The 21,318-nt window shown below is 46.0% G+C and overlaps 1 protein-coding gene across 6 annotated transcripts in view; it reads left to right on the top strand.

Annotated features, from left to right (window-relative positions):
* The window catches only part of sash1a (SAM and SH3 domain containing 1a), a 158,098-nt gene that overhangs the window by 117,218 nt on the left and 19,562 nt on the right, over positions 1 to 21,318 (top strand). For 4 of the 6 annotated variants that reach the window (XM_053880756.1, XM_053880755.1, XM_053880758.1 and 1 more), the window contains exons 2-4: positions 8,735 to 8,863; positions 19,186 to 19,236; positions 19,310 to 19,359. In XM_053880756.1, coding sequence (XP_053736731.1) covers positions 8,735 to 8,863; positions 19,186 to 19,236; positions 19,310 to 19,359 — 230 coding nt within the window. Of the gene's footprint in view, positions 1 to 2,249; positions 2,777 to 8,734; positions 8,864 to 19,185; positions 19,237 to 19,309; positions 19,360 to 21,318 lie in introns of those variants that run through there. The other 2 variants (XM_053880760.1, XM_053880757.1) reach the window with 1 other exon arrangement.

Genomic DNA, 21,318 nt, shown 5'->3' with positions numbered 1-21,318 from the left:
TTACGAAGTGACTTAGAGGCGCCTCGGTGTGGGGGTGCTGTGTTTGGGCGACGGGGGTGTAAAGCAGGAAGAGTTTGTTAGCATACAGTAGAGAGTGTGAAGGGACGTGTGGGGTGGGGGAGTGTTGAGAAAGATATGAAAACAAAAAAATCTGGCTTTATTTGAGGAATGATTCACAGTCCAGCGATGTTTAAACAGATCCAATAACAGCAGCGGTAATGGACAGTGGATCGTCTGTACCCTAACATTAGCTGAAATCATGGTCAGGATTACAATCTGGAGGGAGGGGTGGGGGGCGTTTGGATTGCAATGGATTGCATCGCTGCTTCTAATGGAACTTCCCAGAGTGAGCGCCTCATAAACGCAGAGTGAAGATCAGGATTCTCAGCAAGAACTGAGGGAATTCTTACCTAAAAGATGGGACAAATCTTTGCCTCTCAAAGTATTTTAAGGTGTTATTCTGTCATGACATTATAGTATTTGAATAAGAGCACATATTTCTGCCGCAAACGTCTGCTTTAAGGCCCATTTGTGCTCAATGTTCCAGACGGTTCTGGATCAGGATGAAGCCTTCTGTGTTCATTTCGTCCGTGTTCCTACACGTCTTCACAAAGCGTACAGCTACGGACCAAACACAGCAGTACCACCAGAATCCACCGTCCTCCAGTGGCGATATATTTAGCAGCCTCACCGACCACCAACTCCTACAACGCTGCCTCTGTTTCCACTTTTCTACAAGAGGTACATGATCAATGCATGTTTGTTGTCGTCACAAACATTTGACTCTGGGCTGCACCCCCTGGTGGATATATTGGTGAACGGCAACACCAACATATAGAATGCATGTGATCAATGACTCGCTGGAGAGATTATGTCTCCGGTCTGGCCTGGGAACACCTTGGGATCCCCCGGGAAGAGCTGGAGGAGGTTTGTGCGGATCGGGAAGTTTGGGCTTCCTTGTGCCGAATGCTGCCTCCGCGACCCAACCCCGGATAAGCGGCAGAAGAAGAAGGTGAAGGTGATCAATGACAGTAACATTAGGGCAATTTCGCACGTAAAAGGAGCATGGATGGGCTTCGAGTACAAGGTTCCTGACCGTCCTAAAAGACAAATGAACGCATGATGATGCAATGGAAGCGCTGTGACTTCCCCCTTGTGTTCTGGAGATTACGCTTCTGGAACCAGACCCCAGAGTCGCCGTCGTCGTGATGGGCAACAAAGCTGCACTTGTGTTGGTGGTGTGTGTTTAGCGAAACCCTGTTGAGCAGCTGCCACTCACACACCCTGTAAAAGTGGGACTTACACTTTGAACTTGGGTGTTACGTGTAAAATAACCAACAATGCCAACATTGTACGCTTCCAATGGCCATTATGCACCGAGGAAATATTAAAAACACCCGCTTTAAAAGTCCCCAAGGTGTGAGTCTAGAAGGACGTGTGCAGAAGCTCTCAGCCTTCTATCATGTCTGCAGGTTAAATACTGTTGTCTGAGAGCAAAACAGCCGTCATTCCAAGTGAGATCAGCAAATAGCGAGGTGGTTTTTTTCACTCTCAGTTTCCTTGTGGCATCTGTCAGCAGCTGTTAGGCATCACAGACACTCTCCACTTCTTCATTACAAAAGAGCAGCGCATGACCAACTGTGGATCAAACTGCATCGAATGTGCAATTTCACGTGTTATCGGCTGATTCTGTGACCATTATTTAAATTCCGCACAAAAGGAGACGCTGTGAAAATGTTTTTTTCATGGAAATAATTCCAGTTGCTGTCCAGCTGATTTATGCCAAGCAGAGAGTTTTCCTTCTTCAAACTATTTTCCCATGAGCGTCGAACCATTATGGCCGAGAATGTGTCTTGTTCTGAGCGAGGGCAGGTTTGAGAAGGCTGGAAAGTCCTGTCGCCGTGAGCTAGATGCAAGTCGGTGGAAAACGCGCTTCAGTTTTGAAGAGATTCTCTGTTTGATAGCAGCTATAAACAAAGTGTAGCAGCTGAAATAGTCTCCTTCCTTTGGACAGGATCACGCCATGTCTAATGGAGCGGTTGTTTCTGTTTGCGACATAGTTGAATTGGGTGTTTTATTGGTCCTCTTAAAAATATTCTGGGGCTTTATTGTGATTCTGACAAGTGTCGCTCCCTCCTGCTGAAGTGTTTAGTTAGGAGGAGTGTGTGAATGTGAGTGTGTGAGAGAGAGAGAGAGAGGGACGGAGGGTGAAGTGAGGGGGGGAGTCGCTGTGTTTTGGGAGGATTGTCACTCTGCTCCGGGCGTTTGTTCTCACTCGAAAAGTTCATGGAATTCAGCGCGGTCGAGCGTTCAACAAAGTTTTTGTCCTTCTCTTCGCGCACTTGCGGAAAGTTCGTCACGCGTTTTGGCGAGTTCTCCGCCGGCGCGAGGCTCGGTTTGCACCCGTGTGGCGCGCCGCTCTGTGCGGGCTGTGGAGGTCGGAACATGCCGCTGGGGACTTCACCGACCGGTGACCTGGTGCGACGCCGCTAGACTCAAAACTTTATTGTAGCCTTGACCGTTCAATTCAACGCACGACTTTACTTTCAAGATCAAAGGCAACCATGCGCGTGCGTTGTGCGCAGACGGCTCTCGGGACCGCTCGGTGCTTGAATGGACACTTCCACTAGAAGAAGGCGATTTGCTCACAAAAGTTTAGGAGTGTGTGTTTGACTGAAGAAGCGCCCCAAACGTCATGGAAGGTGCCGCAGAGGCGCAGGGCGACGGCGCCCCCGACAGCTTCTCCCAGCTCTGGACGGACGTCATGGGGATGCTGGTAAGTTGTGCAGCCACCGGTGCATGGAACAGGGGGGATGGTACCAGGGTCACGTTATAGAAACTCGCAACCACCCGACACTTTTGTCACCGTCTGCCGCAAAGCCGCCCTTGTTGCGTGTGAACCGGACTTGAAAAACAACCAGGGGCCAGCAGTGCGCACGTGGGTCCCGCCGCCGGGGCCGTTGAGCAGGGGGTTTTGTTGTGGTGTGTCGGAGCTGAAAGCGACGAGCGAGTGAATGAGAACATGGTATGTACCTCGCAGAAAGATTAACCCTTTTTGTGCAGCCATGTGGAGCTGCTGAGGGTTCAAACCCCACCAGTTAGGTTTGTTGTCCGTTCTGGTTTGTTCACATTATGTCTGTTGAAACATCATGCAAAGGAGGTTTTAGTAGCTTTCAAAGTATTCATTTAAGTACTAATATTCCAAGAAAGGTGAGTCACCTGTTCTTTCAGATTCACACAAACCAGTCGGAGGCTTTGTTGTCATCCACAGTCTGACCTTCGGGCCCCTTGGCCCTGTCTTTTAGTGTATTGTTTCTCTTTTCAAGAGAGAGTGAACTGTTGCACAATCTCTGATCCAAGTTCCACTGCCTTCCTTCACTGTGAATCCAGACTTGATATGCAAACACTGTTGTCAGTTTCCATTTTGTCCTGAGGTGTTAATTCAGTTTGGTCTGGGGTAGGAGACGATAATGGTGTGTAAATTCACCCTGTGTGTGTGAGTGTGCACGTAAGAGGATGAGGCCGGCCTGCCCTCTGACACCGGGTGGGAGATCTGGCCCCCATCCAGGCAATCTATCTGGATTTATTACACTTGGAGGCCAACGTCTGGAAGTGTGCGTTTTTCAGGGTTTTTTCCCCTGGAGCCCGAAAAACAACACACTTTTAATTCAACTAACATTTGACTCCAAGATTCTACTTTGAGACCCTCGGTTAAAATGTGATAGCAACTTTAAAAAACACTATTTCCTTAGCGTGTAGCCCATGAAAGCAGTTGTTTATTGTGACAACAGTGACAAAGCATTTGTTGTGACAGCTCTCCAGATTAAAATGTTGATTTCAACAGTGTTACCTGCTGCCAGACTAATTATCACCTCAGCCTTTCACTTCATAGACTTCCTCCGTCATTGTTATGCATCGGCTCACAAGCAACTTTCCCGTGTGCTTTTACAGCATCTTACTGGCGGGATTCCAGTCTGAAAATCTTTAACATATTTTTGTTTCCTATTGTTTTCACCTGTTTTCTAAGTTAAAGCCTGTGTTGCTTGATAGGTTTTCTATCTGAAAAACAACACAACCACACAAAGGCTGGTGCACCAAATTGCCCCTCTGTTAGCTCCAAAACAGCCAATGATTTTGTGTGAGTTGTTTGGTTTAGGTCTCCCACCAACACAGATAACCATCCACACAGCCCTGTTTACGGCCCTCGGTTCACTTATAATTTCATAGCTGGCATTGTTAAAGCACAATACCGCAAGTCGCAAGAGGCCAGTCCCTGAAGGAACCCCGCTCATGGGTTTTGACAGGACACACAACCCAGTTGACAGTGCGCATTGTTAACAAAAGTGGAATGTATTTCCTAAATGTTAGGCTTGGATAAGAACTGGTGGATTTCCCAGCTTTTGTTTGGTGTGTTCTCACCGCAATTGTGACGCGCTGTTGTAAGCAATCGGATATGGTTGCTCTCGAGGGAAATTGAAATCCTTTTAGAGCTGTTTGGAACATGTACTCGCGGTCCAAAAGTTTTACTGAGAGATCTACTGACAGAACATTTCTTATTTCTGTTGGGATAAGAATATTGAAGGAACGTCCAGAAGTACTGACCCAATGTTTTACCTCCGACATACTCTCTGGTCGTCCCTGGCCGTCAGGAGACAGCTCCGCATGATGTTTCAAAGCGACTCCAACTGAGATAGGAATACAGCATCAAGGGCCTTGTCTAAGGGCCTTATCTTGGTTCAAGCCCCCTGACCCTGAACAGGAGTACCCTGACCCCCCTCTTAAGCGGACCACTATCTACTAAGCTAACTGCTGTATCGTAAAATTGCCCGCATCGGAGTGCAAGTGTCCTGATCCTCTGTGGTTCTTCTTATGCTGGTCGTCTTGAACCAAGGCTTCGGTTGCCTCAGGAAATCCTTTCATTACAGTGTTTTGCTTTTCGCAGCGTAGGTGGAAGTCTGTCTTTTTGGTGGTTGTGTTTACCATCGCTCCAGAGACACAGCTATTGATTATGTCTGGGAAACGTATCTTTGAGAGAGGTGAACCATTTGTGTTTCCGTCCGCATATTACTCTTTCATACTCCCTGTCTTAAACCCCCTCCAGGTCACTTTCAAAAGAGAACCAGACCAGGTTTTCCCATTGTTGCCCGGCCCAAGATGGCTTGTGTCTCTTTCGCTCCCCCTCCCTGACCATTATTGAGGTCACGCTCATATCTGGCAGGCTTCCTCTGTTGCGATGGCAGAGTTGTGTTTTGGCCTGGCCTTGGATATCCTCAGGAAGCCCTCTAAAAGGACTGGACTGTGGCCTCTAATCTCTTCCACAGTCATCACCTACTTGTCTCTCTGTTTCAGCCATTCCTGCTTGGTGTCACGCTTGTACCTCAGTCAAGTCCAACCACAAGATTTCATGCTGAGTCATGTTAAACCTGTTCGTTGGTGTGTCTGTGACTCATGCTCTTAACAATTGCTTGACACAACATACGTGTCCATATTCCAGCAGGCGATCCCTTCCTGAAGTGAAAGTAATATCACCTGTGACGTGCGAATGTTACGTCAGATGCTCTTTTGTCAACTCTTGGTGTCATTGTACTTTCCTGGAGAGGACCCAGTCACATGGCCTTCTTGGGAACAATAGTAAATGCCGCTTCTCAACATGTCCGTAACTGAGCCTGCGGTGGTCGGCTCTCTCAGGAATGCGAGCCCCGACCAGAACAAATGTGTTGGAAACCGGGCCAGGCTTTTAGCATGCAAGGTGCGCGGGTGTACCGGGGACGCCTTGTATTGAAATGAGGACGAGGATGCCACAGTAAGGACTTCTTTTTGCTAAAAACCTGAACTGGATTGATGTGTTTTGGGATGTGGGTCCTTATTCTGTTGTAGTCTGTTGTTCTGTTGTGTCTCTAAGTGACTCACTGTTTCATCAAAAAAACTCATGTTAAAATAATGTCTATTTTTTGTGAAAACAAATAGACAAGCTATATGTCCCCTGTCATGGTCTACTGGTATCACACAGACAAAATACGAGCCAGACAAAGTACCATCGCTGGGTTTTATTGTTATTTTTTTTACATCCAATTAGAACACGGACTAGTTTCTATTCTTTCCTGCTCATTTGGGAAAACGTGAGTCAGGGTTTTAAAGACATTTTAATAGACTTTGCTGTAAGTGAACTCAAGTTTGTTTTGCGCAGTGTTTTTGTTTGCCTATTGTATCCATTGTTCCAGTTAATATGGGGAGTAGTCCTCCTTTCCATCCTGGGTGGAGACCCGGTTACATCATGTGAAGCAGTCTCCCGTTTCAAGCATTCCTTCTCAGCGCTCGATCCGTGTTTTGTGAATTCCACTTCAGGGGAACCCCATATCAGAATTATTCAATTGATATTTCCTCAGTGTGGACGTTGGGCACGAAGGTGAGCAGATCTGGTGTCAGGAATGAATCATCACTGTTGAATCATGGAGGCTTTTTACTTTGTGGACACCAGATGTTTTGAGCCTCATCTCGACCTGGGGCTTTGCTCACAAATCATTGCTTGTCCCACCCCGCCCCCCCGCTCACGTTACTAAACCTGGTGGATCCGTGTCAAACCCCACATGCTGGCCAGCGTCCAGCCTGCCACCCAAATAGATCCCCTTGGACTTGTCAGCTCCAGTATGAGCCATGCTAACGTGAAGAGCAATGTTTTCGATGGCGATATTGCTGTATGAGTGGTATCAATTTACAAGGTGGTGGGGAGGGAGGGTCAGCTGCGTCGATGAGCTAATGCCACCAGAGGAATTCCAGTTATCTCTGCGCACATGTGGATTCAGTCACGTGCACGTGTGCAGTCTTTTATGTAGCGTGTGAAATGAAACATTTCTGCTGGCCTGATCTGATTAGCCTGCTGTCAGTCAAAAAACAGAAATGACCGTCAGCTCTCGCTGTGTCGCAACGAGTTGCCCGGCTTGTTTTTGGTGGTCACACTGTCGCATACTGTGATGACCGCATTCTCTGGGTCACCGTGTGAAATGGAAGGGAAAGCATCTGTCGGCTCAGCTAGTGTTACCATCGGGAATGTCTGTCATTTCAAACCACGTCTGGCCGGAACGTTTCTCAAGAACGGCGAGTGTCGATCGCCAATCTTGACTCCAGAGAATTATGATCCCACTTATGTCCCTCTGATAACCCGTTCTTTGAGATGTTTCTTGGCTCGGACCTTGTTTTGGTCTGGTTGTTTTGGTCCTGGGTGAATGCGAATGAGCCTTCCTTCGGACAAGACAGCCAGACCTTAAGAAGACCCTATGACGCCGTGTGTATGTGTGAGACACTCGCACATAGTGATCCATTCATTACTGGGCCTGGCACCCAGATAGTCCGGTTAAGAGAGACGGAGACTAAGAGAGACTGTTCGGACTCAACACAGTGACTCAATGCTCGCTGTCTGCCTGGCACAGATTAGATCAACACTGATGAATATTCAACAGTTGGCTGTCACTGCATGAACGGCCTATATTTTAAACACGGTGAGACACGTCCTCTCCAGAGCGCCGCGTGAAAAGAGGAGCCCATTCTATGCACTATCTGTACATTCGAAGGACAAAGAAAGCCCCGGATGTTTTCAGCCTCCTTTAAGACCTCTTGTTATTGACTGCTTTGTAAAACAAAAAAAAAAAAAAACGGAGCCTCCTTTATCGCCTGACGTTCAACATACACAAAACTTATGAGACACATTTGGCTTTGTATCGTGTCAAACACCACTCAGCTTTTCTTCAAAGCTTTTTCTGAATTAGGTCATGAAGCTTTTCGCAATAAAGTTCAGACCTTTCAGAGGCAAGCTTCCTCATGTTGCTGTGGACTACTGTGGAAGATAGAATTCTGAGCTGGGAATTTAGAAATACAAGATTTAATCATCAATCCATGTGAATCCTTCATCTCACACTACTGGGAAGTTGCCTCCCTCCGTATGCAAGCCCACTTCCTGCCAAGACATTGATTGGTTTGTGAATTGATCTCAATAGTTAGTTGGATTGTGTGTGTCTACCTGGGTACAGCTGCTTCTATCTCTCCACGACAATCCGTTTTTATTCCCATCCTTTCTGGTACGCCAGGGTCGCAGAAGGTCTTAGTGTAAGTCAAGCTATCTACTATCAAAGCTCTCATAGCAATTTAGCTTGTGGTGACATTGTCAAGAGATTTTGTGTTTCAGTGTGCTCTGGCACCGGCGATGATTAAATGTCAAATCTGGTAACTCGGGTTTCAGAAATCTCCCTGGGGTATTTGCTGTCGACGGTCTCTGTATTTACACGTCTCTGGTTAACTCACCTCTAAAGTCACCGCACTAAAGCTCAGCCTGAAGAAAGGCCGAGAGAGAGAAGTACTAGCTGTTAGGACAACGGCTTCCGCCCGCTGTCATAAACACCAGTGTGCTATACAATGACAGGAACTGTGGCGGTGCAGACGGCAGCCAACCGGAAGAGCGTGTTTGGTTTAGAGTTCGCTGAACGTCCGAGGAGCTAAAGGGCATCTGTGATTAGACTTTCAACAAACTCCCAAGAAACAAGAGCAATTCTTCTGTGACTATACAGTCGAGCACTGAATGGGGCCTGATAAGACAGAATGAGTTGGTGCAGTATTTCTAGGATCTGTTTATGTATTCGCTGAATTGATTTGTGTCAACAACTTGCAGCGCCTGCATCTCGAGCCCTTGCCTTCTTCCTTCGTCAGAGGTTCCACTCAGTTCCGCTTTTCTTCTCCTCTCCAGGATGGTTCGCTGGGCAACATAGATGACCTGGCACAGGAGTACTCTGAGTACTACAACACCTGCTTCAGTGACGTCAGCGACCGCATGGAGGAGCTCCGCAAAAGACGTGTCTCCCAAGAACTCGACATGGTGAGCGCACATTTTCTCACACACATGACTGAAAGGGAAAACCTCGCCTGGTGTCGGGGTCTGAGTGGGAACAGCTGTTGGGCGCAACGTTTCCCACTATTTTTTTTCCCAACAAATCCTTTAATGATAGACTCAAATTATGCCGAGAGGCAAAGAAACATCTATAAATTGTATAAACAGTTTTATTCAAAAGCAGTGGTGTTGGATTTCAGGATGAATTCATGAGGTTGTTGCAGTTTTTCCTTTGTGAGGTTCTAGAATGGGTGCAATTGCAATTCTTTAACCCTTTCCTGGCCTATTTTTTTAGGATGGTTAATGATAAGTGAGGATTAGGTGGAACTCTGAGTGACCTGAACCAGACCTGTTAGGTACCACTTTACTTACAAATCTGTTTCCTGGAACACTAGGCTGAGGGGTAATGTCATTTCAATGGTGAAGACTCGTGTTTTTCAGCCACTTTGTCGGGCGCCAACCCCCCTTTTCACGAGGATGTTGGGTAGTTGGGCACCTCTTTTGGTAACCAAGCTACAAGCTCATGTACAGAGGAATGCTGCTGGTACAACTGAGAGCTTTGCTGTGTTCAAAACTACCGAAAGAGTGGACAACACAAGTGTTTCGGCTTTATTCCACAATTGTTTCTTCACAAATATGATCTAAAATAGGTGTTATTGAGTCTGTTTTTGTTGAAGGATGCAAGTCTTTACGGGCTGAAACAAGATTACCGGTAGATAAGTTGCATCAGTGCCAAATACTTCACCAGGCAGGAATATGTCTGACTGGTTTTGATGCTGATTTTTGGATGGACGTGGTCGGAAGCAGTGCCAGAAGACACATGAAAACACTTCTCAAGTGACTGGAAACATCTTGATGATGTAATATGAAGCGACCCAAACCATGCACAAGGATGGGCAAACTCAAGCTACAGACATGATGGAGGTTCAATAAATGACTAGGACTAGATCAAAATTCACAGCTGTTGATAGATGCGTGCAAATATGTCGACTGAAAGTCTAAAGTCTGAAGTCTAGTCCAGACCATGTTTAAATGGTGATAAATTATCTCAGCTATTGGTTACATTGGTGAACCTGGTCCTGCAGAAGCAATGAAAGACTGTCAATATTTGCACCCCCTTTATCAAGTCTACATCTGTCATTTCCACATGTGGTTCCTGTCCCGTTGCAGTGCAGCCAGAGGTCAAACCTTTGACCCAAACCAAAAAAAATGATGATGAAAAATGATGCTTCGCTTGCGTGTTTCTATTTTAGCTGCTGCCAGGACAAGTTTATTGATATAGTTTATGTCAGTCACGTCTGCAGTTCAAAGTGCTGCACAGAAGTGACTTTGATAGTATATTCTTACTGGAATTCCTCCTTCAGTGCCATGTGGTTTTTATAGGGTTGACAGATGTGGCCGTGCGGCTAATTGATAGATTGGAATGTTCCTTCCTATGATGGAGGGCAGACGTCGTGTTCTCACCGTGAAGGTGAGTCTGATCAAAGGTCGAGTGTCGCTTGTCCCGCAGAATAAATGCGTCTCATCTCACATCTGGACGTTTTATAGTGAAGGTTTCATCCTTCTGAGATAAAACGAGGGAAGAGGAAGCAATCGGTGCCAATTTCTGTCTGTGTGGAAGAGGGGCTGACTGGGCCCCGAGCCTGGAGGCCAGTGCAGCAGGATAAGGATGTAAACAGAGTGAAGGCGACGGAGTGAGAACCCGCAGCTGTCTCGGGGATCTGCACAAGCTTTGGCAGCAGAATGCAGTGGGAGGAAAACAGAGTAGGTAATATAGGTCAGTCAACACCTGAGGTCCACAGAAGCTACCCACACGTCGTGGACTTGTAGGTGATTTGTGTTTCACTCACAAGTCAGCTCAAGAAGAGGTGAAAGGATTTGGAAAAGACCACGCCTGAACGCAATTGTGATGCCATGGTGAAGGTAGCCACAAAAGTATTGATACTGTAGCCAAAGATCGATAACATGCATTGCATTTAGGTCCTTTTAGGGAATTGAACAAGCAGTGCTTCATTGTGCACATTCAGATGACAACCATTTTGATTTTGTGGAGGAAAATGTTATCAGTATATAAAGCTCTAAGGGAGTCCTGAAGTTGTCCATCACAATTTTGACCAATGTTGAAGTTCTTGCCTGAAAAGTGGACCCACAAGAGTCAATGCTCTCGTATGTTCATGGCTTCCACTACGTCCAACAATGGATGGAGTTTGCAACCAGAAAGACAAAGTAGTAAGTGTGTTTTCCAATTCATCTCTGAGTAAAGTCTCAATTGCCGGACCCAGTAGTCGCTGAGTGATGTCATCACCTAATTTGCATAACGCCTTGCGCAACCCATTCCTCGCCTGGAGGTGTAGCGGTGCCGTTACGGAACTGCGCTGTGAGACTTCAGTGAGAGAAACTGAGCCTTGCAGTCAGGAGAGGGCTTCACAGCAGGAGCTACCTGGAGAAGACTTTATGGGCAATAGTCTCCACATTTGTTGCTAGTCGCCTTTAAAAATAAAAGTCTCCAAGAGGGTTTGGAAAGTTGCTAAATTTAGCAACAAAGTTGCAAAAATGGCCATTTTGTTTTGGACTTTTTTGTTCCCAATTCACATGTGCTGCATTGTTATTAGTCCTACATTAAAGAATGGTGTCTGAATATCATATCCTGGTCAATGATATGGATGGATGCTGAGTGTACAAAGAACATAAAAAAGAGCTTGTTTTTTGGTCAGAAATTCGCATCTGCCATTTGATAATGAGGACTTTTACAAAGAAGACCAAAGTCATAAGAATTGATGGAGAAAGTTTGAGGTCCATCAAACCCAAGCATGGTAGATATTTGGCGGATTAAGTCTCATAAAAGCTGTTCTTTTGGAGGGAACCTAGTCGGTCATGTCTGGTAGGGTTAGAATAATTGTAATCTCTGTAAGTAATTACAAGCCGTCCTTTGATCAATACACACAAAGGAAGCCAATAGCGTCGGGGCTGTATTGCATGAGAATGTGTTTGATTTCACCACAGATCAAACTGAACTAAAGAACTTGTTGGTAATTACCGTCCCGCGAGTTTCCCATCGCACAGAATGACGAAGAGAAAACATGAATCTCCGGCTTTATTTTCTTTTCCCCACATACTGTATACGCTCGGGCAGGCTCTTCCCTTAAACCTCAGCCCTTGTCTCCGCCGTGATTGTTTCGATGATGGAGGCTCTGCGCGCTAGATTAGTATGGAAGCACGTACTTCCTGCGCGGCCTCCGCAGAGTTGTTTCTCTACATCGTCATGCTAGTTTTATCATTAGCTGGGACACAAAAGGGTAAATAAACTTCCCCTTTGGGAATGTGACCTATGGATTAGCTGCGTAATGCGCTCCTATAGCGCATGAGAGCGCGGACGGCTCATGCAGGAATTCTGCCTTGCTGATGGGACCAGAAGACTGGGTCGGGCAACATAAACAGGAGATGGCACAAATAGTTTAGATAGTTTCTCGTGGCAATAATAAACACGTACTATCCTGCCTTCCTATCTGTGGATGGGTAATTGGTTTGGAGGAGACTGTCGTTGCGGTATCTATAATTGACTGTGTAATTAAATGATTGTAATTTAGATACAAACTTTAGTAGATAAAGTGGATTTTCAGTCGCAGGTGGCGGCTCAGCATCCAGCGACCCAGATGGGGTCGATCCTGGGTTCATTCCCCACCAGTGATGTTGGCTTTTTCAGTTCAACTTTTGCTCCTTTTGGACACGAAAATAAAAAAATCTGTATCATACACCCATGAATATACATTGAAATAATCGCAGATTCTAAACACCATACTTATCGACACATTACCTGGAATGATGCCCTGCGACTGGCGTTCCAGAGGTGGTGAAAACATGTGCATAAATCTGCCGGAGGAATCCTCATGAACCTGTGGAGACGGGTCGAACACTTGGATTTGTCCTTGGTTTTTGCATTTCTGCCATTCCCAAAAAGATGAAAGAGCTTGATAACACTGAAAATAAACACGTCCCAGGCTCAAGAATGTCGTCGCCTGTCAAACCTTTGAACTCATTCCTTCCAGCTGCCAAACATAATGAGACGTCGGATTCATTAGGAGGGATAACAAATACGACGAAATCCCTGAATATTTCCACGATTCCAGTGACACTGGAGGAGCTGAATATGAGGGGAATGGACACAAAATAGTTGTGATGGATGTGGAAGCCTCGGGAATGATTTGTAAGTCAAGCAGCTGAGGTCAGGACTTAAGTACAGACGTGAGATCTGTTTTTCCATAAGGGGAGAGGAACAGTTTGGTTAATGGCCTTATGCCTTCTCGAGGTTGTTTGTCAAAGTGGGTCAGTTCAGGGAGGTTAAAGCTGCAGAGCAGACGAAAGTCCATTTTTATCTTTATTTATTCGCTCACACAATGTTGGCATGACTTGGCATGAACAATGGTATTTCCCTGTGTAGTAATCTGCATCGGCATCGGCGTTTGAAAGTCTTGGGTGTTTGTAATAACTGTGTTATTGGCGTCAAAGTCGGCAAACATTGATGATCCACAGAGCTCAGGAATGTTTGACGCTGTACACACCAGCAGGTCTGCGCTTCAAGTGAGGATACAAACACAAACCCGTGATTTCATGGGTCGTGCAGCCAAGGTTTTTAACTCAGAACATGAGTCGCTGATCAAAACTTTCCGTATTCCCAACAGATCAAGAACCTTACAGGGTTCACGTCAGAGTTTCACTTAATCCTCATGCAGATCTGATTATGTACAGTGCTGTCCTCGATAAGATGATTCGATATACGGGGTTTCCGTTGTCATGTGGTTTGTAGATTACAATTCAGGTCTCGCTGACCACGGAGAAACTGATGGAGGAAGGAATCTGGCTGTCTTGTAAGGTTAGCCCGTTCATGTGCCCCTTGTGAGGTCATCTAGTCTTCTCCTTGGTGAGGTTTTCTCAGGAGCTCAGCTGTCCAGTGAAGCAGAACGAGTACCAAGATATGAACCTTTATGTTCTTGGTAACATCAGTGTCTCTGCTGGAGGTTAGCCAAGGTAGTGGGGTGAGAGGAAGCCTGGCAGTCCTGGGCACTCACTGCAAGGATTTGTGGTGGAAGGTCATTGAAGCGCCACACGAGTGCAGGCCCTGGCAGTCGTTGTTAGGAAACAGTGGTGTGAACTGAGTCAACACTGAATGTGTTTTTATGAAGCTGTGTGGGTTGCTCCACCTCTCAGTTTAATATTTCAGGTTTGACGTTCCGATCCCGCTGCTGCTAGTTGGCCAGGCTTTCCGCTCGTCTCCCTCAGACGTGGTGTTACCTAACAACCTCCAGCTCGCCCACCCATACTCCCCAAACTCTTTTTTGCTGGTTGGCAAACCTTCACTCTGCCACCTGGTCCGTCTAGATTTGCTCCATTTCCGCCTACTTATGCTTCTGAAGTTGGCACCCAGAGCTATGCGGCAAAAAATATACTGCTGCTGGGCTTCGCAGTGATGCTTGGATCAAACTGCGGAGATTTAACGCTCCGCTGCAGAGACTTGCTTAATTTCTAACATGTAGCTGACCAAGGTTTAGAGTGCAAAACAAAATTGTGATTCTGAAGATCTGTGGTCTGCTGACATCGTGGTCCTCATGAGCCTCCTTTTTGTGCGATTTCTTCATCTTAATTCAATTGAGTCTCACTTAGCCAGTCAGAGCTGTGACTCACGCACAGGCATGAGCGGCACACAAACAAACTTCCCAGTCTGTTTGGACCCGACAGGAAGAGACGGATTCACAGGCATACGTGCCGGTTTGAAGTAAGTAGGCCGGTATTTGAAGATGAAGTTCAAGTAGAGGATAGCCGCCCCCCTCTGGGAGTGTGCTGCGAGATCTAAGCGGCGCACACATGAACAAACTCACATACTGACGAAACCCGGAAAACACATTGATTTGGAGTGCTTTTTTTGAAAACACTGCCCGTGGCGACGTCTTCACCACCGGCTTCTGCGTCTGGCTGAGCAGAAGCACAAGACCTTGGGAAGCTGTTACACGAATTTCCTATCCACATCCCGTGCTATGACAAATTCATTACCGCCGATTTGCTGCGCAAAGCAGATGGGATGTAGGGTTTGTTTGGTTTTTTTGACTGACCCCCTCAGCCCTCCCTCAGTTTCCTCTTCTCACCCATCCCTCCAGTTCAGGGATGGCATGCACATACTGGGAGAGAAGCGGAGCTATGGAGGCGGAGAAGGAACAGAGAGCTGCTTTGTATCTGTGCTGCTCTTGGTGTGGAAGCGGAGGCGAGGTTTTGTGCATGTAGGTAGGGTTTGGTTTGGGCATCTGTCTAGGTTTATGTCTGTGGTCAGCTGTAAAAGTATGGGTTTGTTGAGCGCGGGCACTATATTTTCGATGGCAGCCAACTCACCACCTCCTACTGTGGTGATGCGCTCCGCATAGTTAACTTGATATCACTGCGTGACAGGCTAAGTACACTCTTCAGACCAACCCTTGGCCACACCCTCTTCAGACCCTCTGGATTCACTGGAAAGTTGCCTGGGGTTCCTACAGTAGAAGAGATTTCTCCCTGCTTATACATTCTCGGCACTCTCACCGTCATTACCTTTAACACTATTCACTAAAAGACTCTCCTTGGGAAGAGAAAAAGCATCAAAGAGGTCCTGATGACAAAACATTTCTGTGGCCATCTTTGTGAAAGTCCTTTCACCAGGCTAGTGCGTGCGACAGTGCGCGGCGTGTCTGGTGGCGGACAGCCTTCATGTGGGTTTCCTCTGTGTACACCCGCATGATTCCAGGCAGCTTAGTTGTTTAAACAGAGCCCAGTGCCGAAGCTGGCCTTGTGTAAGGGATATGTCGCTTCTTTGTCTCACCCTCTGTGAGGTGTTCGTGTCCAAGCGAGCGCTTCCCTGCGCATTCCTGCGCCATGTCCTCGACATGAAATTCAGATTCGCTTAAACCGATGCCTGTTCTCTGACTTATGGGAATACACCCGCTCAACCCAGCGTGGACGGATATTTCCGGGCTGTTTTGACATTAGCAGATTTACATCCTGTACAACGGTAATCACTGTAGCAGACTGATGCTTGAACAGACCGAAGGTGACCATCAGGAGAGGCTTGGAGCACCGTATTATGACTATATTCTTTCAGTATACTCTGCTCATGCCAGAGTGCAGAAGTTAAACCTGGCCATCAGTCTGAGTGACTCACGTCCACTATGAGTTAGAGTAAGATTCATCCTCCATTGACTTCTGAATTTTGAATCAGGAACATGACTCATTCAGATTCAGTGTTTCCAGGCACCTGCCCCTGGGCCACCCGTGCGTATACGGATGTACGACTCAACCAGTCTGCTCGAATGAAAATCATCGCGGAACTGAAAAACCTGGTGTTTGAAGCGTCCTGCAGCTTGTAGGACTGTACCACTGGAGTCGTGCGGAGAAGTCAGATCAGATTCAGTAGAACCAAAGACTTGGTGCTCATGAAGGTACAATTCATTCAGTATTCTTCGTATAATCTCTTAAACTTCAGCAGGACACTGGGATGTGCCTCCTGTTAGTGGACAACATAATTGTGATACGGGCCCCGTTGTGCCTCCTCAGCTTTCTCTGTTGTGGCCTGGAGCCTGCAGGTCCTGACAAAGCTCTAGAAGTGGTGCGCGTCACCTCTGAGTCAGTGCTCCTAAGTGCTAGCCTCGGTGGCGGAGGGCGTGCGGTGATTGTAGTGCTTTGCCCAAAGGCCAGTCAGAGAAGAAAAGAAGGTTAAACAAAAGGTCACAGATTAGGAAGCGGGGTGGGTCGTGTGAAGGAGGTGACTTGAGGGTGACTTCCTTATCCCGAAATCTAATATGTCATAGGAGCCTGAGGCCGACGAGCATTTCTTGATAGCGATTCATTTCCTGTTCTTGGTGTCCTTGCAGGAAGATCCATTCACCTCTCACACACTCGTTTTTTGCAGTAGCTGCTACTTTTTAAATAGTTTGGGGAAGTTCAAGGAACAGCCATTGTCTTAGTGTTCTGAGGTCACCACAAGGAGGTCAGAGAAGTCTTAAACACTCCGTGCTCTCCTTCATTTCAGACGTTTTAAAGGTGTTTGAAGGTTCAATACATTTCTCATTGTTCTGTGGAATCTAGACACGTCATATAGGGATACATGTCCTTATATAGTCAGTGCATTAGGCTTCCTACTGTGTCCCATATAAACCATACTTCTGCCAGACTGTTTTGTAGTTAAGCACAGGAGCATTTTATGGGGGCTTACATCAGTTTGATTAGTTTTGCAACTTGAATTTGGTTCCTCAAAATATTCAAAAATAAGTCACTGCAAACTGTTCCTCTATTTTCTGCGTGTATATTTATGCCTCACTCCATTTTTAGTTTGGATTATTCAACAAGCCTCAGAATATTCTCTGATGACAAAGTGGGGAAATGCTTAGGTCAGCATTTGGGAGGGTGGTTGAATGGACAGCGATAAACATCTTACAAAAGTGAGGTCGAGTTTTACTACTTTTTTGGCCTTCAAAACCACAGCGCCACCTATCAGCCGTTTGGAAGCACAGGTTCACAGATATAAGGTTGCAGCTCTTCATGTGAGTCTCAAGTTTTGTTTAGAATGTTTGACATTCAGAAGCTACATTATTTTGGCGTGACCCAATTTACTATTAAATGTATGTGTTTTATTGTATTTAAAATATATATTTACCCCTCGACCAAATAGTAGAGAAAACTCTCTTACCTCAGACTGTTGGTGCTGTCACTGTTGTTCAGTTTATGTGTGCGATGTAATAATATATATGCAACAGACTAATAAAATTACAAGTCAATAAACATAAAAATAGATTTTTTTTCATATAAAAAAAATATTTCCCAGTGTACTAGTTAAATGGTTAACTGGCACATCATAACTTGATTTTGTATTTTTGATATTTGATATTTGAGAAACCGTAGTTGCACCATTCAGTCTGTGTTTATGAGATTTCAGACCTGCCACAGGTATCATGAGGGAGGAGAGCTCTGATCCCGTAATAACCACAGTGAGCAGCTACTCAGGCCGGTTACGTAGGTGCTGTGTTTACATCATGCTCAGCTTGGCTCGGCTCCTGTAGACGCCAGCAGCTCCGCCCTGCCGTGTTGAGAGACGGTTCAAACAAGTCTCGCAGGTTCGGCTACTGGGGACACGGCCAGACTTGCTGATTTCATATGGGCGTGACGGTGGCGTGAGCACACGTGTTGGCTTGTTTTCACCGGCTGCAGGTGTGTCTGCGCCAACCTGACCTCTGGATGTCCACTTCACATGACGGCGCCCCTGTTCCTCCTCTAGAGACCAGCTTCAGATTTGTTTAGATTAGCTGCAAACTGTTTTATGGTTCAGCTTGTGAAGTCTCTGAATGGCCTCTGGTTTCAGTGAAGTCATTGGTCCCCCAGTTCTTAGCAGAGCGAATGTGATGGAGGCTGGAAGAACAGTGGTCGACCAACTAGAGCTGCAGTTCCTCTTCCGTCAGATCAGCCTCGGCAGAAAGGATCAGCGATTCTTTAGGGGCTGATTTATGTTTCTGTTCCTCAAATGTGGGAACTGTGCAGTTTTATGACACGTTTCTGCTCTCAGAGTGCAACTGAAATCATGACGTTTTGTGGAACACAACTATTACTTTTGATTTCAAATCCTGTTTCTATGAAATGTAGCCTTGTCACCTGAAAATAAATACTCTTTCTTAAGATGTTTTGGGGCAGTTAAAACCTTTTTCTTGACATTTTTCTCTCACTATTATAACGTTAAGAACATAGAGCTCATATTTCTTTAAAAAATAGAAAAATACATCTGCTAATTTGATTTAAAGTGGAATAAGCCCAATAAAGATAGAAACTTTGATGATGCTTGAACCATGAGTTAAAAGAAAACAAGTTTTTCAAAATTTTAAATGTGTTTTAATTAATTTATCTATTCTGCAAAAGGAATGGTGAGAAAACAAGATATGCTAGCTGTCCTCCCAAAAAATAAAGAGGGGACAAAAGAAATATTTTATAGGTAGATCCCTAAATAAAATGACAAAGTGTGTCACTGAACTCTTCCTGTTGGCGTCTTTCATTGTTTTATAGAGCTCAGAGACTCATAAAGAGCCTGTTCTGCCTAGTTCTGCTAGCGTGTGAACCTTCATCAATAATTTGCTAGCCTGGTGACTTCTTGGAATGAAACCTCACAGTTTTTCAGTTTCATTTTGTCCGACAAGTTGTGGAGCTCATCTTTGCTGTCACTCTTTTAAGCGCATGGTTGTAGCTTCCTTTACATCTGTTAAATAGCAACCTGCTCCGCTGGAACGTAACGTTGACTTTTGTTTTCACAGGACAAGCAGGACCCGAACAACGTGCCGCTGCAGCTCCGCTCCGAAATCCAGGTATGAAGAAGAAACACATGCTCCTGCTGCGGACACACAGATCAGTCTGATGATGGTCCGCTTGTGTCCTCAGGAGTCGCTGGGCTTCAGCAGTCAGGTGTCCACTCCAGAGACGGACAGAAAGTGAGTTACTCTCTCCTTCATCATCACCTTCACGTGTGACCTGCCCGAGCGTGGCGAGTTAAGAGTGCCTGCTGCACCTCAAGTCATCCAGCAGGCCGTTTTGATGTACATCTGGAGAGCTTCAAACTGTAAACGCCTGCTCCGAGTATCATGGATGTCATTCAGATGCATGTCCGCAGTGGACACGGAATTGGGTCAAGTGGAGATGGGAACACCTGGCGGTGCTGACCGAGTGACGTGGCCTTGTGTTTGTGGATTTCTTATTTGTGTTATCCCCAAAATCAAAGGTCAAAACACTTACAAAGGAAGGCAAGCAAAGTCTTCATATTTAGCATTGCTCAAAACGTTGCCTCGTGGTGGTCACATTTGGAGGCAACTTCAGGCTTCGTGAAGCTCCGTCATGGCTAAGAATGAGTCTATTCTCAAGACACAGCTTGACTTTTAAACCGGCAGTCACGGAAAGTAGCACCCAAATCTACACATATAAGTTGTGTCGGAGTTTCTAAATATAATCCTAAACACGTTTGACTAGTAGCAACGCCTTAATGGCAGAGAAACTCCTGCTGTTCCCACTTTGTCTTAAACATGCTGGACTGTAGCTGCAGTCCAGACCTTCAAGGAAAAGCTCCGGCTGTTTCCTTCTGCTTTCTCTTCTCTGTCGTTGCTGCTTCCTTCCTGCCTTTGTGTCCAGTAAGGAAGAGTGGGTCCAGAGCCCCGCAGCTGATGACTAAAAGATGCATAAGAGCATGAACTGGAACCGGACTGGGGTGTGGTCCTCGTCTCCCTCGTCCTGAGTTACAGAGTTCTTGTGTTCGCTGTCGTCATGACACTGGATTCTCTGTGAATTTGGACTCCAAGTCACATGGACTGGAAGAGAGAGCGTTTTCTCGAAAGACCAAAAATGTCAGGCAGATGCTGCGGCGTTAAAATGATCAGAGAATGTCAATCATTTGAAAATGGTCATGATTATTATTATTATTTTTACATTTTCACTTTTCTTTTAATGATATGAAGGAAAAATATTATGTTTATTTGATTTTTTTAAATTAAATATTGAATTTCTGCTACAACAACAAAAAACTATACATAGAAATTTAACTATAATAACTATAAAAAAATATATAATGTGACTTTTGTAAACATGTAAGTTGAGGGGAAAATACTAAAAACTTTTCATTATCAATTACAGTCACAAATGTTGCCTCTGAAACGTACAATATGTTTAAAAGAACCTGCTGAAGAAAATGTTTTATTTTGACATTCAAAGTTCCCTCCTTCACCTATCATCTAACCTAATCCGAATGCTAGGCAACGTCTGACCGGTCACCCCTGAGTGACCCCCCCCACACTGGAACCTCCGAGTTGAGGAACACGTGCGGCAGCAGAGCGAGCACATACTCCAGACGTGATCTCTTCTCCCATGGCCGTATATGTTGCACAGACAATTACTGAGGATGATGGGATCCAGATGCCAATTTTTGGATGACGTCTCTTCGCTGTTCGCGAGAGGCCCCGATCCCTCAACTGTACAGCCCCCACACTTCTGCTTTCTGTCTGTTAGTAACCTCCCTTAATACTTGTCATCGATCGGCTGGATCACCTGACCCGCTCTGAAACACGTTTTCTCTCTGCGTGCCTGAACTCATTTCTGAGCCAATCATAGCAACTTTGTGAAATGTGCCCCATAATGAACTTCATCCTCTCATTTCTGGGTGCAAACTGTAATACCGCCACCCCAGCCTCCGTTGTGTGAGCCGTGGCACGACTCCCGTTGTGTCGACTGAGCTTCAGGTGGGGTGATTTTTCAGTCCCAGTCAGGATGATGGAGGTGGACGGAACCTTTCGTCCGTCCTCGCTGCTCCCTGCCGTCTTGCCGGCGGCAGGACTGTACACGGATGCTCCCGTCAACACGTCCCCGACGGACAATGGCGCCTAGAGGAGATTGCTCTTGCGCCGATT

The sequence above is a fragment of the Synchiropus splendidus genome, chromosome 12 (genome assembly GCF_027744825.2).
Source record: "Synchiropus splendidus isolate RoL2022-P1 chromosome 12, RoL_Sspl_1.0, whole genome shotgun sequence".
In the NCBI taxonomy this organism is placed as follows: Eukaryota; Metazoa; Chordata; class Actinopteri; order Syngnathiformes; family Callionymidae; genus Synchiropus; species Synchiropus splendidus.
Note: the sequence above shows the minus strand (reverse complement) of the source record. Positions and strands in the feature narration are given on the sequence as shown.